This window comes from Barbus barbus (assembly GCF_936440315.1).
Source record: "Barbus barbus genome assembly, chromosome: 11".
Classification (NCBI taxonomy): domain Eukaryota; kingdom Metazoa; phylum Chordata; class Actinopteri; order Cypriniformes; family Cyprinidae; genus Barbus; species Barbus barbus.
Window position 1 is genome coordinate 2,102,608 of NC_136739.1, and position 24,401 is coordinate 2,127,008.

The 24,401-nt window shown below is 39.9% G+C and overlaps 1 protein-coding gene across 2 annotated transcripts in view; it reads left to right on the top strand.

Annotated features, from left to right (window-relative positions):
* The window catches only part of LOC306877199 (protein FAM117B-like), a 64,664-nt gene that overhangs the window by 22,870 nt on the left and 17,393 nt on the right, over positions 1-24,401 (top strand). Inside the window, exons 3-8 of one of the 2 annotated variants that reach the window (XR_013784877.1) lie at positions 229-321; positions 3,132-3,245; positions 14,856-14,999; positions 15,146-15,383; positions 16,940-17,063; positions 17,237-18,553. Coding sequence is in view for 1 of the 2 variants with exons in the window: in XM_079428791.1 (XP_079284917.1) it covers positions 229-321; positions 3,132-3,245; positions 14,856-14,999; positions 15,146-15,383; positions 16,940-17,063; positions 17,237-17,495 (972 nt within the window). In the remaining variant the exon portion in view is untranslated. Of the gene's footprint in view, positions 1-228; positions 322-3,131; positions 3,246-14,855; positions 15,000-15,145; positions 15,384-16,939; positions 17,064-17,236; positions 19,828-24,401 lie in introns of those variants that run through there. The other variant, XM_079428791.1, reaches the window with a different exon arrangement.

The window sequence follows — 24,401 nt, forward strand, 5'->3', positions numbered from 1 at the left end:
TACGTGACTCACAATTTCATTTAAATCTGGTAACATTGCAATTCCCAAAGTTACAAGCTAAATGGCAAGTAGCCCAAATGTTTATTCTCAGTTTGCTTTGGCGAGTGTTTATTTTGGACAAGAGTCAAAAGACTGTATCAGCATACTCACAAGTCAAGGAACAATGCAATGCTGTGATGATCAAAACGTATTGTTGTTTCATGACGGTCTCATGTGTGTCTCCCACAGACCCCCAGCGCCTGGGCCGATGAATGCGAAGAGAAGAAGAGGGGCTGTCACAAGCGCTCAGCCTCCTGCGGCAGCACTGACCAGCTAAAAGAGGTCAGGATGCGTTTAGGGCCTGATCTCCTCTCCTCCCCCGTGCTTTGTTCCATTCAGCAGAAGCAGGACCCCCTCATTGTTTTTATCTCCCCCGTGTGAGATTGTAGATGAGGAGACGGGGCAGCAACAGGCTGTTGGGTTTGGTGGCGTGGGGAAGATGGAGGCTGTGTCATTATCATATTATTTGCAGGCTCTAGTGAACCAGAAGCAACCTGGTGTCACCTCACATTACACCCTCCCTTCCTCCTGTTTGTGTGCACCCTTCCTTCCCCTGTCACATCCTCCAGTGGCTTCATACACTGTTCTCTCTATTCAGCCTGTCTTCATCCTCTCTTCCACCACTTCAAGGGTCTCCTCCCTTCGTATGTCTCTGCTGTGCACCTTGATTGCCAGGCTTTCACAGGCGTCTGTACATACATTATCTTCTGCCACTCGTTATCTCAACTGCCATCTCTCACCGCTCAGTCGACTCTAAACTTGTGTGTGTGTTCTACTTCATAGTTAATCATTCTCTAAACAGTCAGCAGGTCATATGTGCACTCACACACGCTGTAGGCAAATCTGATGGAGACCTAGTGAGCTGCCTTACCTAGACAGCGTTTAGAGATATCATGGAAGATCTGGAATGGCATATCTTGCTTGATCTAAATTGTAAGGCAGTAGACAGAAGGTTACCCTAGAGAATTAATTAATTCTTCATTGCTGTGCATTAGGCAAAAAAACATGTAAAGCCCCGTTCACACCAAGAACGATAACTTATAAAGATAACGATATTAGCATCCACACCTGCGAACGATATTGTCTGTAAGCAGTCGTTTTAGAACTACAGTATCTCACAGAAGTGAGTACACTCACTCTCACTCTCTCATACTGATCACTGGAAGTTCAACATGGCACCTCATGGCAAAGAACTCTCTGAGGATCTGAAAAAAAGAATTGTTGCTCTACATAAAGATGGCGTAGGCTATAAGAAGATTGCCAAGACCCTGAAACTGAGCTGCAGCACGGTGGCCAAGATCATACAGCGGTTTAACAGAACAGGCCTTGCCATGGTTGACCAAAGAAGTTGAGAGCACGTGCTCAGCGTCATATCCAGAGGTTGTGTTTTGGAAATAGACATATGAGTGCTGCCAGCATTGTTGCAGAGGTTGAAGGGCTCAGAATAATAAGCCACACACTGCATCAAATTGGTCTGCATGGCTGCACAAGAAAGCCCGCAAACAGTTTTCTGAAGACAAGCAGACTAAGGACATGGATTACTGGAACCATGTCCTGTGGTCTGATGAGACCAAGATACACTTACTTGGTTTGTGGCGGCAACCAGGTGAGGAGTACAAAGACAAGTGTGTGTCTTGCCTACAGTCAAGCATGGTGGTGATGTGGTCATGGAGGAGTGGAAGAGGAATCCAGAGGCAACCTGTGAAGCTCTGGTGAACTCCATGCCCAAGAGGGTTAAGGCAGTGCTGGAAAATAATGGTCCCCACACAAAATATTGATACTTTGGGCCCAATTTGGACATTTTCACTTAGGGGTGTACACACTTTTGTGGCCAGCATTTTAGACATTAATGGCTGTGTGTTGAGTTATTTTGAGGGGACAGCAAACTTACACTGTTATACAAGCTGTACACTCACTACTTTACATTGTAGCAAAGTGTCATTTCTTCAGTGTTGTCACATGAAAAGATATAATAAAATATTTACATTTGAATTTAAATGTCTTGTAGGAATTAAAAAATGACAACCAACAGTCTCTACTTCTGTAGAGTATGCCATTCAGGGATGATGGATAGGTAGGTAGATGGATTGCTAGGTTGGTGGATGGAAATTGAGAAATTGAAGCTTGTTAAAGCTAGTTTCTAGCTAGTAATTGCAAGTCTTAAACACGTGAGTGGTACAAAGAAGTCAGGATCTTGTAATTACTGTAATTCTGGCATTATTTAAATGCAGTAATATTGTGGTTTGCATGAACCACAATGATGAGTGAGTGAGTGATGCTGTTTGCTGCTTGTGCAGACCCACTCAAATGTGAGGTTCAGTTTTAGTTAGGATGCTCCCTTAGAAGGTAACAGGCCTCAGTAGGCAGTAAGGGACCTGTTGTAGCTTTGGAACAGAGCTGTTGTCTGTGGTACAATCACCACATAATGTACCTTCTCAAACGAGCAATAAACCACACCAGCACCTCTTCACCACAGTCACACACAGATAAAGCCCGCATGGACCCATTAAGCCCTGGTCAGAAATGCTTTTATGGGAATTAATGTTGTCACATCCTGGCTGCTACAGGCTTAACGTCTCATTAAGGGCTTCGCTTATAGCCACTATTTACTGACTTGAGGCTGGACTTAAACTTGACATCCGATCCCATCTGTACATGTATTGCCTTTCTCTTCCCTAGGCTGGGGTAAAGAGAGAGTGAATGGGAGGGCGTATCTGTTTTTTGTTTAACAGACTGATGTTTATAAAGGAAAGAGTACTAATGTAATTGATCATAAGTGTTTTTGAAAGCATGTGTTTGGGGTGGAGAGAGGGTTTGGGTGTTTATTTGTGTATGTAACAAATTACATTAATACAGTGAGGAATCGTGTCATGAGACAATCAACAATAGCATCTGACCCGGGCTCTGACTCACTCGGCGCTAGAGTTTAATAAGACATACAGTACAATAAACCCTGAGGGTATCACCATCAATGTAGTTGAATTATATGTTGTCTTTTATTTAATCAAGAGATTTGAAAGTTCACTTGAAGTGAGGAATAATGTCTGTCCTGACTCTCTCCGTCTCTCTGTCTGTCTGTCTGTCTGTTTCAGATTGTGAAGCTGAGGCAGCAGCTCCAGCGCAGTAAACACAGCAGCCGTCACCATCGCGACAAGGAACGCAAATCTCCCTTCAATGGCAACCATGCTGCTTTCAGCCAATCACAGGTGAGCTCTTTCTCATTCGCTCTGAACCCAGAAGACCCGGTGGAGAAGGTTACCTGGGGTGATGTGGTGATGGTTACCAACAGGAACACTGTTATTTTGAGTCTCTTGCTGTAGTTTTACCTCTATAGCAGTGACTCTCCAACCATCAGTTTTTTTGTTTGTCTGGGGTTTTTTTAGCCAAATTTAATAGTGTATACAGGTGTATCTCAGAAAATTAGAATATCGTGAAAGTTTTTTTTTTTTCTTTTTTTTTTTGTAAGTTATTTCAAAAAGGGAAAATTTCATATATTTTAGATTCATTACATGTAAAGTAAAACATTTCAAAAGTTTTTGTTTTAATTTTTGATGATTAGAGCTTACAGCTCATGAAAGTCGAAAATCAGTATCTCAAAATATTAGATTATTTACATTTGAGCTTCATTAAAAGACCATATCTACAGTATAAATTCCGGGTATCTCTTGTTCTTTGAAACCAAAATAATGGAGAAGACTGCTGACTTGGCAATGATCCAGAAGACGAACATTGACGCCCTCCACAAAGAGGGTAAGTCACAGAGGATCATTACTGAAAGGTGTGGCTGTTCACAGAGTGCTGTATCAAAGCATATTAAATGCAAAGTTGACCAGAATTAAGAAATTGGGTAGGAAAAGGTGCACAAGCAACAGGGATGACCGCAAGCTTTAGAGTACTGTCAAGCAAAGCTGATTCAAACACTTGGGAGAGCTTCACAAGGAGTGGACTGAAGCTGGAGTCAGTGCATCAAGAGTCTCCACGCTCAGACGTCTTCAGGAAAAGAGCTACCAAGCCACTTCTGAACCAGAGACAACGTCAGAAGCATCTTACCTGGGCTGTGGAGAAAAAGAACTGGACTGTTGCTCAGTGGTCCAAAGTCCTCTTTTCAGATAGAAGTAAATTTCCCATTTTGTTTGGAAATCAAGTTCTGGAGGAAGACTGGAGAGGCACAGAATCCAAGCTGCTTGAAGTCCAGTGTGAAGTTTCTGAAGTCAGAGATGATTTGGGGTGCCGTGACGTCTGCTGGTGTTGGTCCATTGTGTACCAGAGTCAATGCAGCCATCTACCAGGAGATTTTGGAGCACTTTATGCTTCCATCTACTGACAAGCTTTATGGAGATGCTGATTTGCTTTTCCAGCAGGACTTTAGCACCTGCCCAGAGTGACAAAACCACTTCCAAGTGCTTTGCTGACCATGATATTACTGTGCTTGATTGGCCATCCAACATGCCTGAACCCCAAATGGAATCTATGGTATATTTTCAAGAGAAAGATGAGAAACAGTCGAACCAACGGTCCAGATGAGCTGAAGGCTCAATAGTGCCTCAGCAGAGCCACAGGCTGATCGCTTCCATGCCACACTGCAGTTTGTGCTAAAGGAGCCCCGACCAAGTATTGAGTGCATTAATGAACATACTTTAAAGGACTTGAACTATTCTGTTTGACAAATCCTTTTTTTGATTGATCTTAGGAAATATTCCAATATTTTGAGATACTGATTTTTGACTTTCATGAGCTGTAAGCTCTAATCATCAAAATTAAAACAAAGAAACTTTTGAAATGTTTTACTTTACATGTAATGAATCTAGAATATATGAAAGTTTCACTTTTTGAAATAAGTTACAAAATAAAAACTTTTTCATGATATTTTCATTTTTTGAGATGCACCTGTATGTATACACTACCTTTTAAATGGTAAGATATAAAGTTTTTGAAGTCTTATGCTTACCAAGGCTGCATTTATTTGATCAAAATTACAGTAAAACTGAACTATTGTGAAATATTATTACAAATTAAATGAACTGTTTTCTATTTGAATATATTTTTAAATATAATGTATTCCTGCAATAGGAAAACTGAATTTTCAGCATCATTACTCCAGTCTTTAATGCCATATGGTCCTTCAGAAATCATTCTAATATGCTGATTTGCTGCTCAAGATACATTTCTTATTATTAATAATGATAAACAGTTTTCAGGATTCTTTTATGAAGAGAAAGTCCAAGGGAACTGCATTTATTTGAAATAGAAATATAATCATTGAAAATGTCTTCACTTTTGATCAATTTAATGTACCATTGCTGATAAAATTAATTTCTTAAAAAAAAAAAAAAACGTACTAAACCCAAATTTATGTGTGATTAGTGTACATTTACATTTATTAATTTAGCAATGCTTTTTTTCTCTGTCAAAAAAAACTTTTCATTAACTTTTTTCCAGTAGGCCTACATTAGGCTACTCTTCTTAATAGCGCTCATGCGACTCTTGCGCTACTTTTCAAGTCTTTTGAAGTCATACTGTAGCTGTATGTGATGAACAGACTAAACGTATTTACTAATTAAAAATCCTCAGCCAGTCAAGTCTGCCATATTAATGATACACGAGAGAGCGAAAGTCTGTTTATTGACATAAGCTTAGCACAGTGCAGTGAGTGGACTTAACGCCATATAAGCAGAAGAAGAAACCAAACACAAATGTTGTTTATCATCAACACAGCAGTTTTGAATGTGACACAATGATTTGGGAACTAGAAGTCTTCTCCTGTGGCCCCTTTATAATACCACCCCACACTATAAGCCACTGAATGTCTGCATAGTTTTGCCACATTCTCTCTCTCACTCATTCTCAAAGCACATGAGTGGGTAAGTGTGCATGCCACTGTGTAAAAGCCTGTCATGGTGTGTGTGTGTGTGTGTGTGTGTGTGCACTTGCACTCTGGTCTTAATTGGCAAGGCCAGGTGCAGGCTTGCAGGCTGTTTCAGAGTGAAAGACCTCTCTTCACGAAGACAGAAACAGTGAATAAATTACTGCGGCCTGTCGCTTGGCCATGTCTCCCTGCCTCCCTCCCTCCCTGCCTCTGTCCTTTTCTCGCTCTGTTTTGTGTTTGTCCATGAATTAGTCCAGCATGTGGTGAATGTGCCGCACGCCTGGTCTTTACTGTACTATAGATGCCAGCCAGTCAATTAAAGGCCACACTCTGTCCGTCCCGTTGTGCGGCTGGGGCTCCTGTTTTTTTTTTTTTGTTAGTTTAAGTGCATGTGGCGGGCTCAAGCACCATCTGTCGTCTCACTGTATTCATCTTTTGTATTTAATCCTCTAAACTGTACTCAGGCTCTGTTGCTCAAAACACCAGACTATTCACAGCTCACCCTGAGCTGGACAAGAATACTGATTTGAGCGGTGCAGCAAACACCTTACAGATTCCCCACTTACTAGCTTACTATTGAATGTGTATTATACTGTATACATCATGTTGCCTACTACTTACTAACAGTACACATTATTCTAAGTTATATATTTGGTAGTATAATGAATCATTGTCACATGACCCCATTAAATTCCATGTATAATTAGTGGCATCCAGTTATTAACTTGGAAATGAAAATGATTCAATTACAATTTAATTTTGTGAACAAACGTCTTAACATTTGGCTTTTTGGATCAAATAAAGAGTCAGAACGAGGTTGTTTGCATTGCATTGTGGGATATGGTAGCCCTTTCTATGACAACACTGATAATAATAAATGCTTCTTGAGCAGCAAATCGGCATAATATAATGATTTCTGAAGGGTCATGTGAAACTGAAGACTGGAGTAATGGCTGCTGAATATATAATTACCATATTAAAGCATATTAAAAATAGTAGTGAAAGTTTCACAATATTACTGTTTGTTTTTTTTATCAAATAAATGCAGCCTTGGTGAACATAAGAGACTTCTTTCAAATAAAGTAAACAAAGTTTGTGTCAACTGATGGATATCAGTTATTAATTTCATGTACATTGTTTGATTTCAAAGACCTTGCACTTGTTAACTGTTAAAGCGTTGAGCAATCACACATCCCATAACTATACTGCAGAACTAGTTAAGGTAGTGTATTAGTTCACTGTTATGCACAACCATACTCTTGTTCTGCAACTTGTGGTTTTGCTGAAGATTTTTGGTTTGCTTGAGACGAGCTGTGAGAGGTTCATGATTTCGGCCCCTCAAGACCAAAGCTTTTCTCTCCCTTCGCTCCACCTCGCTTGTTTTCTCGCAGCATAGCCTCAGTGTGAGAAAACATATGGAAGTGCTAACCTGCTATTCCAGGAACCCAGACTACCATGTGATCATTTAGCTATACACAAACACACACTCGCATCTGTAAGCGCCGTCCCCTGCAGCAGATGTACGCGGGGTTGATTGAACGGGCTATCATCAGTCAATGCCATTTCGTTCTGCCTCCAGATTCCTGTAGTTCTCTTCATAGCAGCCGAAGTGGAGCTGGATTTGTCTTTCGAAGGTTTATTTATTCAGGGAGTTTCTCTGCTGTGTATTAGCCGTAATTTGAAGCAGCTGAGGTTGAGTTTAGAGCCGGAGAGATGCCCAGGCCTGGTAATTATAACAAGCATGCATTTATTTGTACGTGAGGTGAGAGGGCATGTTTCTGTGCCTCAGGCTGAGTGGTCGTGATGTTTCTCAGCTGGGCCTTCAGGCTCGGGTGCCGCCCACTGAGTGATGTAGACTGTAAACTCTCTCTCTTCCATCACATGAATTGTCTGTAATTGTTTGAAGACCATAGGCACTTTAGTCTGACCAAGTTCAACCCCCAAATTTTATCGTAAACTTCCATTTCTCTCTGTTTTCTACTTCCTTTTTGTCTTGGCACTCTGATGTAAAAACACTTTCCTAAAGAACACACACAGCGTGACCTCTTGTGTCGAGGGGGTGGATTGTGTGTATGTTTGTGTCGTCTCAAGGGCTGCATCGGGTATACGTGGGGGAGTTCTTCCCATTATGTGTGTGGAAAGCAGCTAAAGATGAAGTGGCAGCCATGAAAATGGCATTCTTTCCAGAAATAAAAGCCCTAAAGAGGGGGAATAACAACAGAGGAGGAATGAAAGTTGCATTTGAAGACCTTTATGAGAGATCCGGCCATAAGGTCCGCAGCTCCATGAGAAGAAAAGAAGAACATTAGAGGAGACACAGAAACATGGGTGGAGATGTGCACCTCTTCTTCAGGCTTTGGATCTGTTGTAGTATCTGTTCAATCTGTGTTGTACTGTTGTGTACCTGTGTGTCCAGGATTTTTTAACTGGGAGGGGGTGTGCCGTGCCCGAAGCGTGAATCTTGCTTCATAGTACTGGCTGAGTAATGCTGCTCCATAGTATAAACAAAGTATGTGCGATCGCGAATCTCATGCCCCCCCCCCATCCCTAGTGCCATCTGCATGCCTTTGTGTGTCAATAGTTCAGCTATAAATACACTGAAACATTTTTCCACAAATTTCCAGTGAACAAAAAGTCATGTTGTGCCCCATGTCTGAGGTGAGGGGCGGGATGTTTAGATGCGCTCTCGGCGGTTTAGCGAATCACAACACACTGGGCCAGCTAACCAATCTGAGCCCATCGTGCATTTCTGAGGGAGGGGCTTTATAAAACCAGAAAATCATCAGAGCGTTTATCAGAGAAGGGACAGAGAGCGGTCTAGAATAAAGAAAAGGGAAAGGGAAGTGGTGTGTGGCCAAGTATGGTGACCCATACTCGGAATTTGTGCTCCGCATTTAACCCATCCAAGTGTACACTCAGTAGTGAACATACACCCGGAGCAGTGGGCAGCCAATGCTGCGGCGCCCGGGGAGCAGCTGGGGGTTCGGTGCCTTGCTCAAGTGTCTCACCTCAGTCGTGGCATTGAGGGTGGGAGAGAGTTTTGGTTATTCACTCCCCCACCTACAATCCCTGCCAGACCTGAGACTCGAACCCACGACCTTCGGGTTACAAGTCCGACTCTATCCATTAGGCCACAACTGCCCACAAAGTTAAATTATGTGAAAAATAATGCGTTTTTAAAAATGAACACATCGGACTGCATTCCATAAAAACAATCAAGCCTAGAAAAAAACTCAACCACCCCTTTAAATGTTTTGTCATCCATCATTTTAGTCTGATAGCTCTTCTCCTTCCAATATATCAAGAAAGCTGCAACAGTTAAGTGAATATAGGATCCAACATGTTTTTTCTTTTTTTCATTTCTTTGTTTTGAGAACATTATCCATGTATTTAAAATGCACTTTTTTGGAATTTTCAGTGTGAACACTATTGATAGTACAAAATAGTGATGCACCTATGAATTAGACATGACCTATACTTCTGTTCCTCAAGCCTCATCTCATTCATGTTAAATTAAATGTGGTGTCCGCTGTGACTAAATAACAATAATATCCTTCATATTAGTTCTCTGTTACTCCCTAGATGTATTAGCTTTAGTGTTAGTTCTAGCATATCCGTTCAATGGGCCTCATTCATGAAACCTCAGCAAAACTAAATGCTGTGTAAATAATTCATAAATCCATTCTTGTGTAAATTGTCGCATTGAACTTAATCTTTCCGCAAATCTCCAGTGTACAAAAACAACAAGGGTTGTGAAAATTAAGCATGACCTTGGACCTGAAGTTATGAAATGTTAAGCAGACTCTACTTCCTTCCATCACAGCCTCGTTTTGGCATTCTGACTAATTCTTAAGTGTTACCTTGAACTTGATTTCTCGATTTGTACTCCTTAGCCATGCTAGGTGTATAAGCAGTATGGCAGTAACTGGAAGAACTAACGTCCAGTGGACAAACAACTCTGTCCATTTCATGACCCCTTTCCACATGCACAACTCATGCACTCCAATCAAAATGTCCTTGATATTTACACACAAGTGGTTGCTCAACAATAAAAACATGCAACTGCAAGTCTCATAGCTCAAAGCTTTCAAAGTTTTCCCACCTCTCCAAAGCACATTTGAAATCACTCCAGGCAGTGTCACAATTTTCCTCTACACACCCCTCTTTTTTAATTGTAAGTTTTAATGGTAAGTTATTGCTAACTATTTTGTCTTCAGGTGCCAGTAAGTACATTTTATCTTCAAGAGTGTTTGGAATAAATGTCAAGCCAATGTTTAACACTGTTAAGAGACCAAGTGTTTCATCGGATCATCATTTTCTTAATATAAAGTTAATATAATACAATATTAATATAATATAAATATTCAAACTTTTTGGTGCAAAACATTTTAATTTCATAAGCTAACCTCTTGAAACACAAGAAAAAGTGCATTTATGACCCCTTTAAAATAGCATGACACATTACACAGCCTCTAATTCTATCCGTTGTTTTGGTTCACATCAAAAAAAGAAAAACAGATCTACTCCGATTAATAACAATAAAATCTGTTGTTAGTCCTCTGCTTATAATCCCTAGGTGCATTAGCATGGCCTAAAGTGAGCTAGTGTGGCTGTACTGTATGCGTCGCGTAGCACTGTGCAGTCAGGTTGTTAGTCCTGTCAGGGATATTGGCAGACCCAGATCTTCATGACATTCAGAGTTTGAGCGCCCATATGTGATGGATTGCAGGGTAAAGGCCAATGATAAAGGATCCTAACACAAACACACACCTACTGGCTTTGTTCTCTATCTCCTCTGCTCTTCTGTCTGTCATGTGCTGTGCTCGATGATCAATAATTAACAGTTTTTGGCTGCTTTCTGGGCTTGACTGTTGTTTTTGTGCCTGAAGGATTGAGCACATCTTTTCCTGCATTCTTGCCATTCTCTGGGTGGAGTCCGCAGCGCCTGCTAGTGTCAGAAATGAGGAGTGCAGAGGCAGTCTGTGTGCTGTCCCTGGAGCATTTGGAGGAAATGATGAAGCACGCTACTCAGTTTAGATTTAGTTTGAACACCCTTCCCGAAGTCTTACATTTGGAAATGAATTAGACTCCATTAAAGCAACTTTTCAGGTTAAATACAAGTATCTATCAACAGAATCTGAAGCATGTGTTTTTGTTTTCAAAGGTTTCTGTCAGTTTTCTTTAAGCACTTTGTGTAAAACATACCTTTTCAAATAAATATGTAATGTTGTTTTTGTGGGGGTTGATGAATTCATTGGCAGTACTTCTGATGGATTAGGTTTTTTGATCACTTGTGACTTTTTCTAACCTTCTATTCAAAGAGTGACCACAACAATAGAAGCTTCTCAGGTTTTGTTTGATCTGAGTTTTTTGAGTAATTTTTTGTGTTGTGAATCCAGGGAGACAGAAGACATGCGTCGTGAGTCATTTGAACTTGCGTGGGGCTTTGGAGGGGTCGTGCCTTTATTTCTCTCCACAAACCTTTAGTTAAGCACCGGTCAACAACTTCAACCCCATGAATCTCTTGTTTTTATAAAGACCACAGTGGTCTAAGAAAGGCTGACGTGAAAGTGCCCAGTATAGCTATCAAAGCCTGGAGACCTTTGAAAGGGATTCTTCTGTCTAACCTCTTGTTTTAAACGCAGACTGTGGTAACCAATACAGGCCTCCATACCAGTGAAGAAAGGCCCTTTACATGCTGTCGGGAAGACTTTCACTAACTCTTTAAATGAGGCTTCAGTGCGTGTCCATGGACACAGAGGTTTTTTTCTTGTAATTTTGGTACAATTAAAAGCAACAGGGCAACTGAAGTTGTTTATATATGCAGTTTTATTTCAGTCCACATTCACCCCTCAATTATAGTTGAGTTCTAAGGTGGCATGCGGACTGAAATGAAGCCTCATAAGTTGACTAATTTGGAACGTGCTACGTAGAAGCTGAAGCTACGTAGCTGCTCACATGAAGCTCATGAGCAATGCAACTCCTGGTTGGCAGAAGCACATGTTGCAATACTTAAGTGAATAGGCTTTTTCCTTTTGACTCTTCATCCAATTTTTCAATATTTGATTTGCTTCAAATCAAAGTTTATATTATTGTTATTCACCTCGTAGCTGTTTGGTTTGGTTCCTGGCTTATAGCTCCTTAACAGAATCCCAATGGGGAAAAATATTTCAAGAACCAAGTCCGCTGAAAAATGGTCAGGCACTTTTGCATCCTATAAGCATTTGGAACAGCCTTCACATTTTGGAAAAGTGCTGCTATTTAAGACTCTGTCGGACTTCTACAATCATTTAACCTGCTTAAACTCTGTCCCTTTCTAACAGTCGACTGAAAGCCTTTATCCATTTAGCATTCGATTGATACGCCATTACATTTATTTTCTTGAATTGTCTATTTCATTCTCATATACGTCAGTACAGAAAATAAAATTGGACGCTACTTCCTGTTACCCTGCAACTTTAAACACCATTTTTCACACTCTTCACACCTCTGGCTGCTAATATCTATTCTTGCGGTTACAGCACCTTAATTGGAACCTCTTATGTAAGAGGTTAGCGTTTGTGGTCAAGAAGTTAGCATGAGTTTGTTAGCAGTCCTGTGTGGCCTGTATAGACGTCACCAAACGGCTGAGCCAGGTTTCTTCTGTCTGAAGACGACACTGGTCAGATCCGTGGCGCTGACAGTGTGGGAATGACCCGGGGGTCCACCAGTGCCGTGTCCTCCTTCAATTTGGGTCAGGTCGTACATTATTTCTGTTAATGTCACAGCAAATCTGATACGTAAACAAATATTTGCCTCCTAGCGACCGCTCGCCAGAAAGTTGCTAGGAAATCACCGAAGTCACTTAACCGGTGTATTGTTTTGAGGTGACCTCGAGGGTCAGGGTGTCTCTCAGCTGTTTTCTGTCCTGATGATCAGATAAACAACCAAACAAACCACCCAGAAGAAAAGGCTCCAGAGCACTTTTATGTTGAAACGATATGATTAAACGCACACATGCACGTCGGAGCAGTAGTGATGCTGCATGCGAGTTTAAAGCCTGGCTCGCTCTATTGAGATGTTAATGAAGCAGATTTGGCGTGCTTTAAGCGAGGGCCACCGCAAGGCCACACAACTCTCAGCAACGTCCTGCTAATGCCTCACATTGTTCCCTCGTACCCTGAGAAAGAAGAGGGGGAGGGCAGCACAGCGCTCTGTTTTGAGAGAGGGGGTGGGATGGAGAAACACACTTGGAGAAGAAATATCAGAACAAGGGAGAGAGAGAGAGACAACAGACATGATGTAGAGACACAGGAAGGAGGGGGGCCGAGAGAACTAAAATCCAGAGCATGAGCTGAGAGGGAGAGAGACTGGTGGACAAGGAGGAAGACCGGACCCCCTCTCTGACAGGATGACAGGAAGTGGACTTTTGGGAAAGGTGAAGTTTTTGCCATTATAAACGGCAGCTGTTAGCATAGATGGCTCATGCTGTAGATGTGCATGCTGATTTAACTCAGTAAGCATGTGGTTTGCATGCGTCACTTTATCTAGCTATATGTCCTGGTTTGGTTGTGAGGTTTGTGTCGAAGACATGCAAGCGAGGATCAGAAGTCAGCCAGCGAGACGGAGTTACATAACTCACTGATCTGCAGAGGAGACCAACATGTTACCTTGTAATGTGTCTGTGTGCTGTGCTGTGATAAGATCATACTCTGTTAGTGTTTAGTATCATATGGAAATTGAAGTGTGTGAATATTCACCTGCTGTGTGATGCTGTTGCTGTAAGTTTTCACACAGGCAATGTTTCCTTTCAGTGGCATATCTGTTCTCATTTTGAGGTCGTGTCTCTGTTATGCACACTGCACCCACACCAACCACATACACACTTTTATCTTCATTGCTGTCCTGATGCTTTTAGTTGACCACTCAGTTACAAACTTGGGGGAAACACACACATGTGCCTGTTAGTGCTAAACTGGGAGAACAACAACTGACTACTGACATACGTGTGTGTTTTTATAATATATATTATATTAAATATAAAGTAATATATAATATATCATTTCTAAGTATTAAAACTACTTTTTTATTAATAACAAAAATATTTAACCTGAGGTAGGCCTAAATATAACCAGAAATGAATGGGGGAGCAAAAAGTTAAACATTTCTCTCTGTTTTTATTATTATTTATAATATAATGTAATATAATATAGTATAATATATAATATGGTATTATATAAAACATATGTATTATAAATATATTAAATAGTATATTAGAAATTAAATTCTATAATATATATTTTTATTAGTTGCATAAAATATGAGGTAAATCATATAAAATAAAAAAATATATCTGTCAAATTTTTTTTTTTATATTAGTAACAGAAATATATAATCTTAGGTAAATATACAAATTGACGTAGGAGCAAAAAGTGACTTCCTCTTTTAGTATTTTATTTTATTTTATTTATATTAACATACCCTATATTTAGAATAATATAATATAATAAAATGTATATTATAAATATAATATTAAATCAGTATATTATGAATGAAATTATATTAGACACAGATTTTTTTTTATATAAGTAGCATAAAATTTGAGGTTAATATATGATAAAAAATCCTAAGAAATGATTAAAATTGTATAATCTGCAGCAACTGCGTGTGTATATGTATGCATGTATGCATGTATGTGTGTATGTGTGTATGTATGTGTGTGTATATATATATATGTATATGTGTATATATGCGTTTATATGTATGTTATTTAATTTTATTTTTATTAGCAATGTAAAAAGGGCAATTGGACAGAAACTTGACGAGTGGCTGACTCAAGCTCATCTTTCCTATATAAGCACCATTGAGTCTAAGCATATGCACAAACCACTGGGTTAAGCCTCCAACATGATCTGCATTAAAACATCACATTATAGCAAATAATCACACTCTTCACTCTCTCCTGTTCCAGGCTCCTATTCCAAAGAGCGTGCTGATCTCTATCCCTATCTCCAAGTCCTCCGTCTTTCGTTTCCGGAACAGCATGGAGGGGCTGAATCAGGAGATCGAGCGCATCATTATCCGAGACACAGGAGACCGAGAGGAGCAGCTTATTGTGAGTGTGCCTGACATGATGCTGCAAAAACAGTTACATAATCTGGGGTCCTCACAGCATCCCTAAAGACACTGAGTGTGTGTATAACTGAAGTTTTGTTTCTGTGTTCTGTTGTGCATGATCGTTGCACTTTTTCTTCTGGCCAGCCTCAGGAGGCTCCGGATGGGCATCGGGCTCCTCCTCCTCCTCTCTGCCAACGCAGCGCCAGCTCCCGCAGCATTGACACACAGACGCCCCTGGGCACCGCAGCGGGCAGTAACCACAGCAACAGCAGCAGCCGCTCTCAGTCCATCTCACCCACGTTCCTGAACGTGCCAAGCGAGCCCTGCAGCGATAGTCCATCTCCCCACGAGGACGAGAGTCTGGCTGACGGCTGTGAGAAAGGTACAGCTCACATATTTTCGCACCCACTCAGGCTGTTCACATGTCCTGAGGCCCACACAGACACTGCAAACTCATTTTCTGCATTGATTGTGTGTGAAAATGTGTCTGAATTTAAACATGGTCAGATTTGTTAAATGGGGCTGGCGGTGCTATACTTTCATTAGTAGCTGAAATTAAATAACTGATTAATCATCCACAAATCAAGTAGTTTTTTTTTTTTTTTTTTAGATTTGCACTTTTTATTTTATTTTCCGATTTTTGGTTTAGATTTAATATAATAATATTTTAAGCAAAATTTGCACATTTTATAAGGGATTAATTTAAAGACAGTTTGTTTGACTGTCATCCATACGTCTCCAGTTTTTTTGTGAGGATTATGATAGTTTTGTGCAATAAAAGGTTATACATATTAATTCTACAAATTTGTTTAATGTATGTCAGATACTCTATTGAAGAACTGTGCAGCCTGCTTAACATTTTGGTCTGCTTTCACGCGCAGATGGACATCATGGCTGTAACATGAACATTGCATTTTTAAGATGCTGCGTCAATTTAAGAGTAATTCAGCTTTTCAAAATGCCAATTGGTTGCACAATATCTAGCTGTTTTTTCCAGCCCTAGAGATGGAGGATCTGATGCTGTTATAGTGTTTATTAATGGTAGTAATTAATAATAATTAATTCATAATTTGGCTTTTATTTTCATTTTAGTTTATCTTTTGGTCAATTTATGTGCTATTTTTTTTCTATTTAGCTTTAATTACATTTATTTAATCACAATTTTAGTTTTAGTAATTTAAGTACTTCAACTTGCACCATGTAGTCTTCCACTTCAGATAGTTGCCAAGATAACATTAATAGTTTTTTTTCAGCTAATATTTATATTTTATTTCAGCTTTATTTCAATTAATTCTATTTTTTTTTAAGTTTTAGTTTACAATAACAACACTGATCTGATGGACCGTAATTATACAGGGCTTCCTTAAAGGGATAGTTCACCCAAAAATTTAAATTATGTCATTAATTACTCACCCTCATGTCATTCCAAGCCCCTTGTTTATGTCCAGTAGGCAGCGCGGCCCGGGCATGCTGAACCTAAACAACGCTGATTATATTCTGGGGTACTCTATAAAATGGCGGAAGACGGTAACTCGGGGAGGAGAATTATTGAATAAATTATGTTGTTGTTGTTTTTTTGGCACACAAAGTATTCTCGTATCTTCGTAAAATTACGGTTGAACCCCTGATGTCACGTGGACTATTTTACCGATGTCCTTGCTATGTTTCTGTGTGTTGATCGTGATAATATCCTTGCTATCTACGGAGGGTCAGAGAGCTCTCAGAATTCATCAAATATCTTAATTCGTGTTCCCATTGGAACGACATGAGGGTGAGTGATTAATGAGAGAATTTTCATTTTTCTGAACTATCCCTTTAAGAATGGCAGTCAACTAATTGTTTAGCGCTCTGTTAAATTTGAGACACACATCATCTCCGCTAATAATCCTGTCTGAGCTGTATTGACATCCTACTCATTTTTTTGTGCCATGTTCACAGATCTGGCCCCCAGCTCACCCCTACCCAAATACGCCTCATCCCCGAAGCCGAACAACAGCTACATGTTCAAACGCGAGCCGCCCGAGGGCTGTGAGCGAGTCAAGGTCTTCACAGAGGAAGCACAGTGAGTTCTGCAGTGTGTCCTGATCTGCTGCTTTATCTGCTCTCTCCACACTCATTATTGTGTTTCTCTCTGAGCCTTGAAACCATGATAGCATTACATTTACACTGACTTCAAAGCTGAGTCAGAGTTTCTCACCGTCTTATCACTCTCCTCCTCCTTTTTCATCTCCTCAGGTCCAGGCCTCCGCGGGAGATCCCACAGTTCCTGTGCCCAGATAGGAACAAGGTCAATTTCATCCCCAAGAGCGGCTCTGCGTTCTGCCTGGTCAGCATTCCCAAACCGCTGATGCCCACACAGGAGCTCAACAACCTCAAGAACCAGAGCGCCGCCAGTCTCACGCCTGAACCCGAGCCGAGAGTCTCGCGAAGAACCTGCATGCTTTCCCAGCAGCCCTCAGGCTCCTCCCCCTCCTCCTGTCTGTCAGAGAGTTAGACACGCCCCTCAACCAGCGTCTCAACAACTGCGTCCGCTTACCCATTATCGAAGATGATTAAAAAAATAATAATAAGTGACTCTTAGAGAACAAAGAGGTTATTAATAATAGCTTTGGTTGGGTGAGAAGATGAAACGGTTGCCTTTGCTATGCACATTTTTAGCTTTGTGCTTGTTCTCAAAGAACAAAGGCCATTTTTGGGGGGGTTTTGGGTTTGTGATAAACATATTTACCTTTCATAGATAACAAGTGAACCTGAGAATGTGTCTCAGATCGTGATGAACATGAATCTAAATGATCTTTCTCAGTACTGAGGTGGCTGTTTTTGCGAGACAGTGTATATTTTATAATAGTTTGCAGTGGATCGCATTTGCGAGAATCGTTTCTGTCGTACTAGGACCGGCACATCATTGAATACAAATGATGCCATTTCAGATGAGACCAAGAGACCCGGTAGAATGAATTCTGGGTTGATGAAGGTCTCCGGGACTGAATCATTGCCTTCTCTGTTCAGTCCTGACAGAAGCAGCAGGGGAACAGGAGGGAACCGGTTTTTCTTCTCCTCCTTTCTCACTGGTGGCGATGAGACAGAAAGGTGCTAAAGATAAGACTAGCGAGTGTGAGAGAGAACGCCGCTTAACGGCTACAGGACAAGTGGCCTGTAAACCCGATTCTTTTGTTTGCATAGTCATAAAATGCTGTTTGTTTCAAATGCATATGGGTCCAAACTCAAACCCAGCAGGGAACAAAGTGAGAGAGCAAGACAGGATCTGGGTGGACAGACGAGATGTTTTCTCACCTCTTGCAAAGATTAAGCTGATTTAGCTCGAGGAATGTTTGAAAGAAGGACATGACAAGTACAAAATCTAACTGCGAACATGTAACGCATAAATGTCCAGGTAGTTCACAATTCAGATGTCTATCAAAACATTCATGGAATGTTTCCTGTGATATCCAATGAAATAGTTTACAAAGTCAGAGCACAATATTGTCATTAGATTGATTTAATGCATGCTTTCTGGGAAATTTCAGTTTGTGTGTGTGTGTGTGTGTGTGTGTGTGTGTACCACTAGATTCAAGCAATTAAAAACAGCACAGATTTTCTGTCCGTTTCAGTGTCTAAATGGCGTTTTCATCATGGAGCAGACGTTTCCAAATCTTCCTTATTGAGCATCTGTGCTGTAGTTGTTTTAATCGTTATTTTGTATGAAATCAAGTAGCGTTTGATGAAAGATTGTCATTTTATGCAGCTCACACAAGTGCTCCTGTAGATTTGGCCAAAGAGAACATTTCCTGTGGCTCAGTGACAGTCATTGTAGATGGAGAATGATGGAGTTACAAGGCGACTTAAAGGAACAGTTCACCCAAAATTGTATGGTTTCCCATCTTCTGTGGAACATATAAGATATTTTGAGAAATGTCCAATTTTTTTTTTTTTTTTTTTTTTTTTAAGTCAATGGGCACCAAACGGCTCGGCTCCCAACATTCTTCAAAACATATTATTTAGTGTTCCACAGAAGAATGCCACACAGGTTAGGAAGGACATGAGGGTGAGTAAATGATGACAGAATGCTCATTTTTGACTGAACTATCCCTTTAATGGACAACAGTCGTACTAACTGAACACTGTGTCATTCACTTCCGGGAGTAATTTGGGATTTTCAGCGTAAAGCTCAGAAGTGCTGAGGGAAGGTTGTCACGGATGGGCCGCTTGCGGTGCTTTGTGTGCAGGGTGGGGTTCCTCGCAGTTGGAAGGCATTTTAGCAGAGTTCCTGTTTTTTCTTGTTCACTCTTGTAGTTAAGGAAGGTATTGTTTTGAGCTTTAAACAACAACACGACATGAACCTGGAATACTTCAGCACTTTTATACCAGCATTGTGAATCAGTACGGGACCTCTGCGTTTGAACTGAAGTAATCTCACAGCCTGTGATTAATATCGTAGATCAGTACTCAGGAATGTAAAAGCAGCAATCTCTTCTGGCAACGGCACAAGAATCCAAATATTTCTTGCTCGAAAACAAATTGATAAGGTTTTATCAAGCGCTTTGTATATCTCCTTAGGATATGTATTGAAGTAGAGAACACTCTCGCTGTAGGGCCAATATTAATATACTTTTATATGGGTAGTGGCCTACTCTTTGTAATTAGAGCGGAATACCAGTCAGATATTAATAATCCATATGTACAACTTCTTAACGCGGGGACAGTGATGTATGATGGGATACTGTGTTGGATGCTGTCGGTCTCAGTGGATGTTTCTCCACATTCACCATATAGTCTCTTGTGTTGTGTGTGTATGGAACTCAACAGAATAAAGTTGCACTCGCTCCAAACGTCTGAGGGTGTTATTTGATGTGTGAGTTGAGTTTGGGGTTAACCGTTTTTCCAATAATGAGATGTCTTTGTTGGATGATGTAAAGTATGATTATTAGTTGGTGCTGGTATCAAAGAGAACCCAGGAATCTTAAACAAAGCCTTCCATTAGAAATGTGTTTCATCTCTTGCTGAGAACAAAAATGTGGAGTAATGAAAATATTTGTATATTGGCACTAGACTTCTAATGTGTGTTTTGGATGCTCTCACTCACTCACACACACACACACACACACACACACACCACCACCTGGTGGTTATCATGCTGTAAGAATGCATGTCCTCACATGATGGACACAAATCAAGAGTGACACTTTACATACAGAACTATGACATCAGTGTGAGAGTGATCTGGTGCTGTGGCTCAAGCGTGCTGTTGTGTTTGAAATGGTTCATGGTTTTGTGAAAGTAGGGGCAAAAATGTTCACACGGAGGGTAATCCAAACAGGGGCCTTTTCCCCAGTGCCTCCCTGCCCACCTCACCCCCCTCTGGAGACAGGGCCATTACACAGCACTATGTCAGGTCACACACAGACATCAATCCCACAATGCATCAGCACCTCATTGCCTCGTGATGCATTTAAACCCCACAGACACATAATAAACCATGAGAAATTATGTAGTATACTGTAAAATAAATAAACACAGCAGGCTTTGGTTGCCAGAACTTTGCCATAAAAACTACAGTATCAAGGAATTCGGGAATATCAGTTTACACATTTTCCTCTGTGTCTCATAAAATGACTTATTTTTCACTTCCAAAAACTGTATTTTGCTGTAAAACTACAGGATGAAAACATACTACTAATCAATTAACAGATTTAATACAGATTTTTTTTCCCCCCATAGGATTTTTATCCCTTATGAAAAATAACCATGGTTTTACTACAAAAAAAAAACATGGTTACTACACTTTTACTACAATAAAACCATAAGGGATGGTCTTTTATCGTTACTTATTATTACTTGTTTTTATTAAATGCATAGGCTGTTGATGGTTTTATAGGCACTCTATTGTCATTTCTAACTTTATTTGAAACTAAAATAGGAGAGAGGGGCTGAAAGAAAGCTTGTCCGAGGGGAGCCCATATATTTGGACGTGGTGTGTGTTACAGCCTCGCAGGGAGTTTCTGACTGAATGCACTGAGAGATATGACATATTTCCAGTGTGCGTCGTATACAAGTCTGTGAATGCATCTCAGTGCCAGATCTTTTCTGAACAAACAGCAAATTGTGCTCCCTGTGAGTCTGTTTCTCCGTTCTCGAGCTCAAAATGAGTCTGCTGACATGTTCCATCAAAACCTCCGTGTGAGCGAGCCGGACTCCTCTCTGAGGCCCCGGGGCCTCGGCCTCTAATCTCACTCCCAGCCTGGGATCACAGGCCCAGATTCCTCACGTTTTCTCTTCGCTCTGAGCGTGCAAGACTCATTGTTACAGGCTCAGCTCAAACACTGTCCTGTTAGTTTAAACCTGACAAAGGATCAGCTGCTTCAACACAGTCATCCAGAATCCTCCAGGTCTGTGACAGCCGTGGATCTGCTCCTGTTTGCTTTTCCAGAGGAATGCCACATTGCTGTGTGTAACATTTGAGAACTGTTAAAGTCTTCCACTTATTCAGTAAAATGCAAGATTTGTGAGCTTTGAGGGGTGAATTCATTTAGTTTTATTAAGACCTAGCGCCTCTTTCCGGTGAGACGTATGTATAACAACAAATATGGAGTGTGATGGAAGAATAAATAATACACCTGGGCTTTGTGTATTATTATTGAAATTTTACTTGTTCATTATTAATGTCCAAACGTACAGAAAACATTTACATATCGGGAAAATATATTTATTAATACAAATAATACAGTGAAAAAACAAAGGTCTTGGTTTTGTTATGCAACATGACAGTCATTTCTTTCTCACTCATTTATAAACCTGTACCTGTCATATTTAAATGGAATATATGTGACCCTGGACCACAAAACCATTCATAAGGGTGAATAAATAAGGTTTGCATTGATGTATGGTTTGTTATGATAGGACAATATTTGTCTGAGATACAACTATTTGAAAATCTGGAATCTGAGGGTGCAAAAAAAAATCAAAATATTGAGAAAAATCTCCTTTAAAGTTGTTCAAATGAAGTTCTTAGCAATGCATATTACTAATCAAAAATGAAGTTTTGATATATTTACGGTAGGAAATTTACAAAATATCTTCATGGAACATGATCCTTACCTAATATAATAGGGACTCGAAAAAATGATTTCTATTCAGTGTAACGCGAGAGATCTGTCTGTTTTCTTTCTTTTATACGCTGTGTTTTCATGAAACTGCGAGCACTGATCCAATATGGCGTTTATGTTATAAAATGAGGTTAATTTGTCCCGTTTCTAGAACGGGCTTTAGTCCATAAAGCGCTAGTAAGTTACATAAAAACACTAACATTGCTGTCTAAAATTAAATATTAGTACGAGTGGTTTCAAAATAATCAATTAATCTTTTACTGCTGCTATTAATGTAATGAAAACATTGCTCTTACACTTGAAATCTAAAGAGATGGCCACTTTTATACATAAATATAGCTTAACATTAGTGTTGGGTTAGTTACTCAAAGAATTCATTACTAGTCCTTTCAAAAGTAATATTGTTACTTAGTACTTTCTGGCAACAGTAATTAGTTACATTTCTTTTTCTTCAAGCTGTTTTATGGATGGTAACTGTACTATTATTACTGAAATCTTATTAGTAATTAGTTACACTACTAGTTACTGCAAAAAGTAACTAGTTACTGCCCAACACTGAAATGTGGCTAGCATTGTAGATATCAGTTTGACACCAGTCAAAATATTTTTCTCATTATACTACATTCATAAAAACATTACACCATATTAATAACCTAAATTCATGCAGATTTGTAGGTTATCTTTGGCTTGGGCTCTTGATTGAGAATAAATGGAGGAAGAGAGAGAGGATGCGCAGCCTGAACACAGGAGATGGACTGGTAAGGATATGTGTAGACTAGTAAAGATGGTGTACAGCACTGAATAATCACTGAAAGATAAATGTTAAATGAACACCAACATAAACAAAAAAGTACTTTTTCCACAAATGATAATTTTTTGACATTTTACATTTCCTATTTCCATTTTTAGTGATGACTCTCATTAAAATCACATTTATCACATTGTTTTTAAGTTAAATTAAATGAGAATGAGAATCTCATGCATTTTCTTTTACTCCATGCAAAGTATAATTTCTTACCAGTTTTATGACTGAGGCTTTTTTTTTTGACAGCCTTCTCTATATAATATATATATATCATTAAATAATGGTAAATAAATCTTAAATTTACAAATTATTTGTGAATCATCAGGTGTCAATGTTTTGTGTTCAGACTATTTATTGTTGCACTGTGATGTTTTAGCAACGTGACAAAAACTCAAAAGCTGAAGGAAATGCAGATGTACAAGAGCTTCCACCAGTCGTTCCAGCCTCAGAAACTGTAGCAGCCAATCAGAAGCCTTCCACAGTCCTGATGCAAATGAACAACTTAATTATACTTCACCAAAACCAACATCCTATTCAATATGATAAGAACACTACACCATGACCCATCAACATAACACGAATATCCGGATGTGTCAAAATGTACAAATTTGGGTTTGAGCTTGTGAAGTCATTTAGAGCAATACATTGAACTATATATGAAAAATGTTCCCCACACCAAACAGATGGGTTTTTTTTCCCCCAGGTGATTTTGACGGGATAAATGATATGGTGTCCCATCTGTGTCTATGGGGCCGCTCAGATGTTACTACTTCATGGTCAGCTGTTGAATGTAGCAAAGTCATCTGGTCATTATTTAGATTTTATTTAAATATACAGAATTACTTTTGTAATTACGTACTGTATATATCTAGTGAGCGGATTCTTTCCAGTTCTGCCATTTCTTTCTGTTTTGTTAAACAGGTGTCTTTGTGGAGAAAAGACAGCAGACAATCATCACTTCCATAAAAGACAGTGATGGCACTCATAGTTTAGCTGCAGTGGCAGCTCCGAACGTCACTGGTATTAAAATTCAGGGGAAAAGGTCAGTACGCCTTGTTTGCATATGATTTCTGCCATATTTTAAACCATGTTCTGGCCCAATTTAATTTAACACAAAAAGGAAACTGCTTCAGACAGTGGAGTTCAAGCATACCTGCAATTATTGATTGTTCTTTAAAATGTCTTCTCATGTATTTGAGCCTCCAGTGAAGCCGCTTCCACCAGGGGCACCAAACTGGGCTCTGAGACTGCGCCGGTGTGAGGTTTGTCTAGTAGAAAATGGCTAAATTAGGCTAAATTAATTAGATCAGCAGAAATCGAGACTCATCAGACCAGGCAACGTTTTTCCAATCTTCTATTGTCCAATTTTGGTGAGCCTGTGTGAATTGTAGCCTCCGTTTCCTGTTCTTAGCTGACAGGAGAGGCACCCGGTGTGTCTTCTGCTGCTGTAGCCCATCTGCTTCAGGGTTCGATGTGTTGTGCGTTCAGAGAT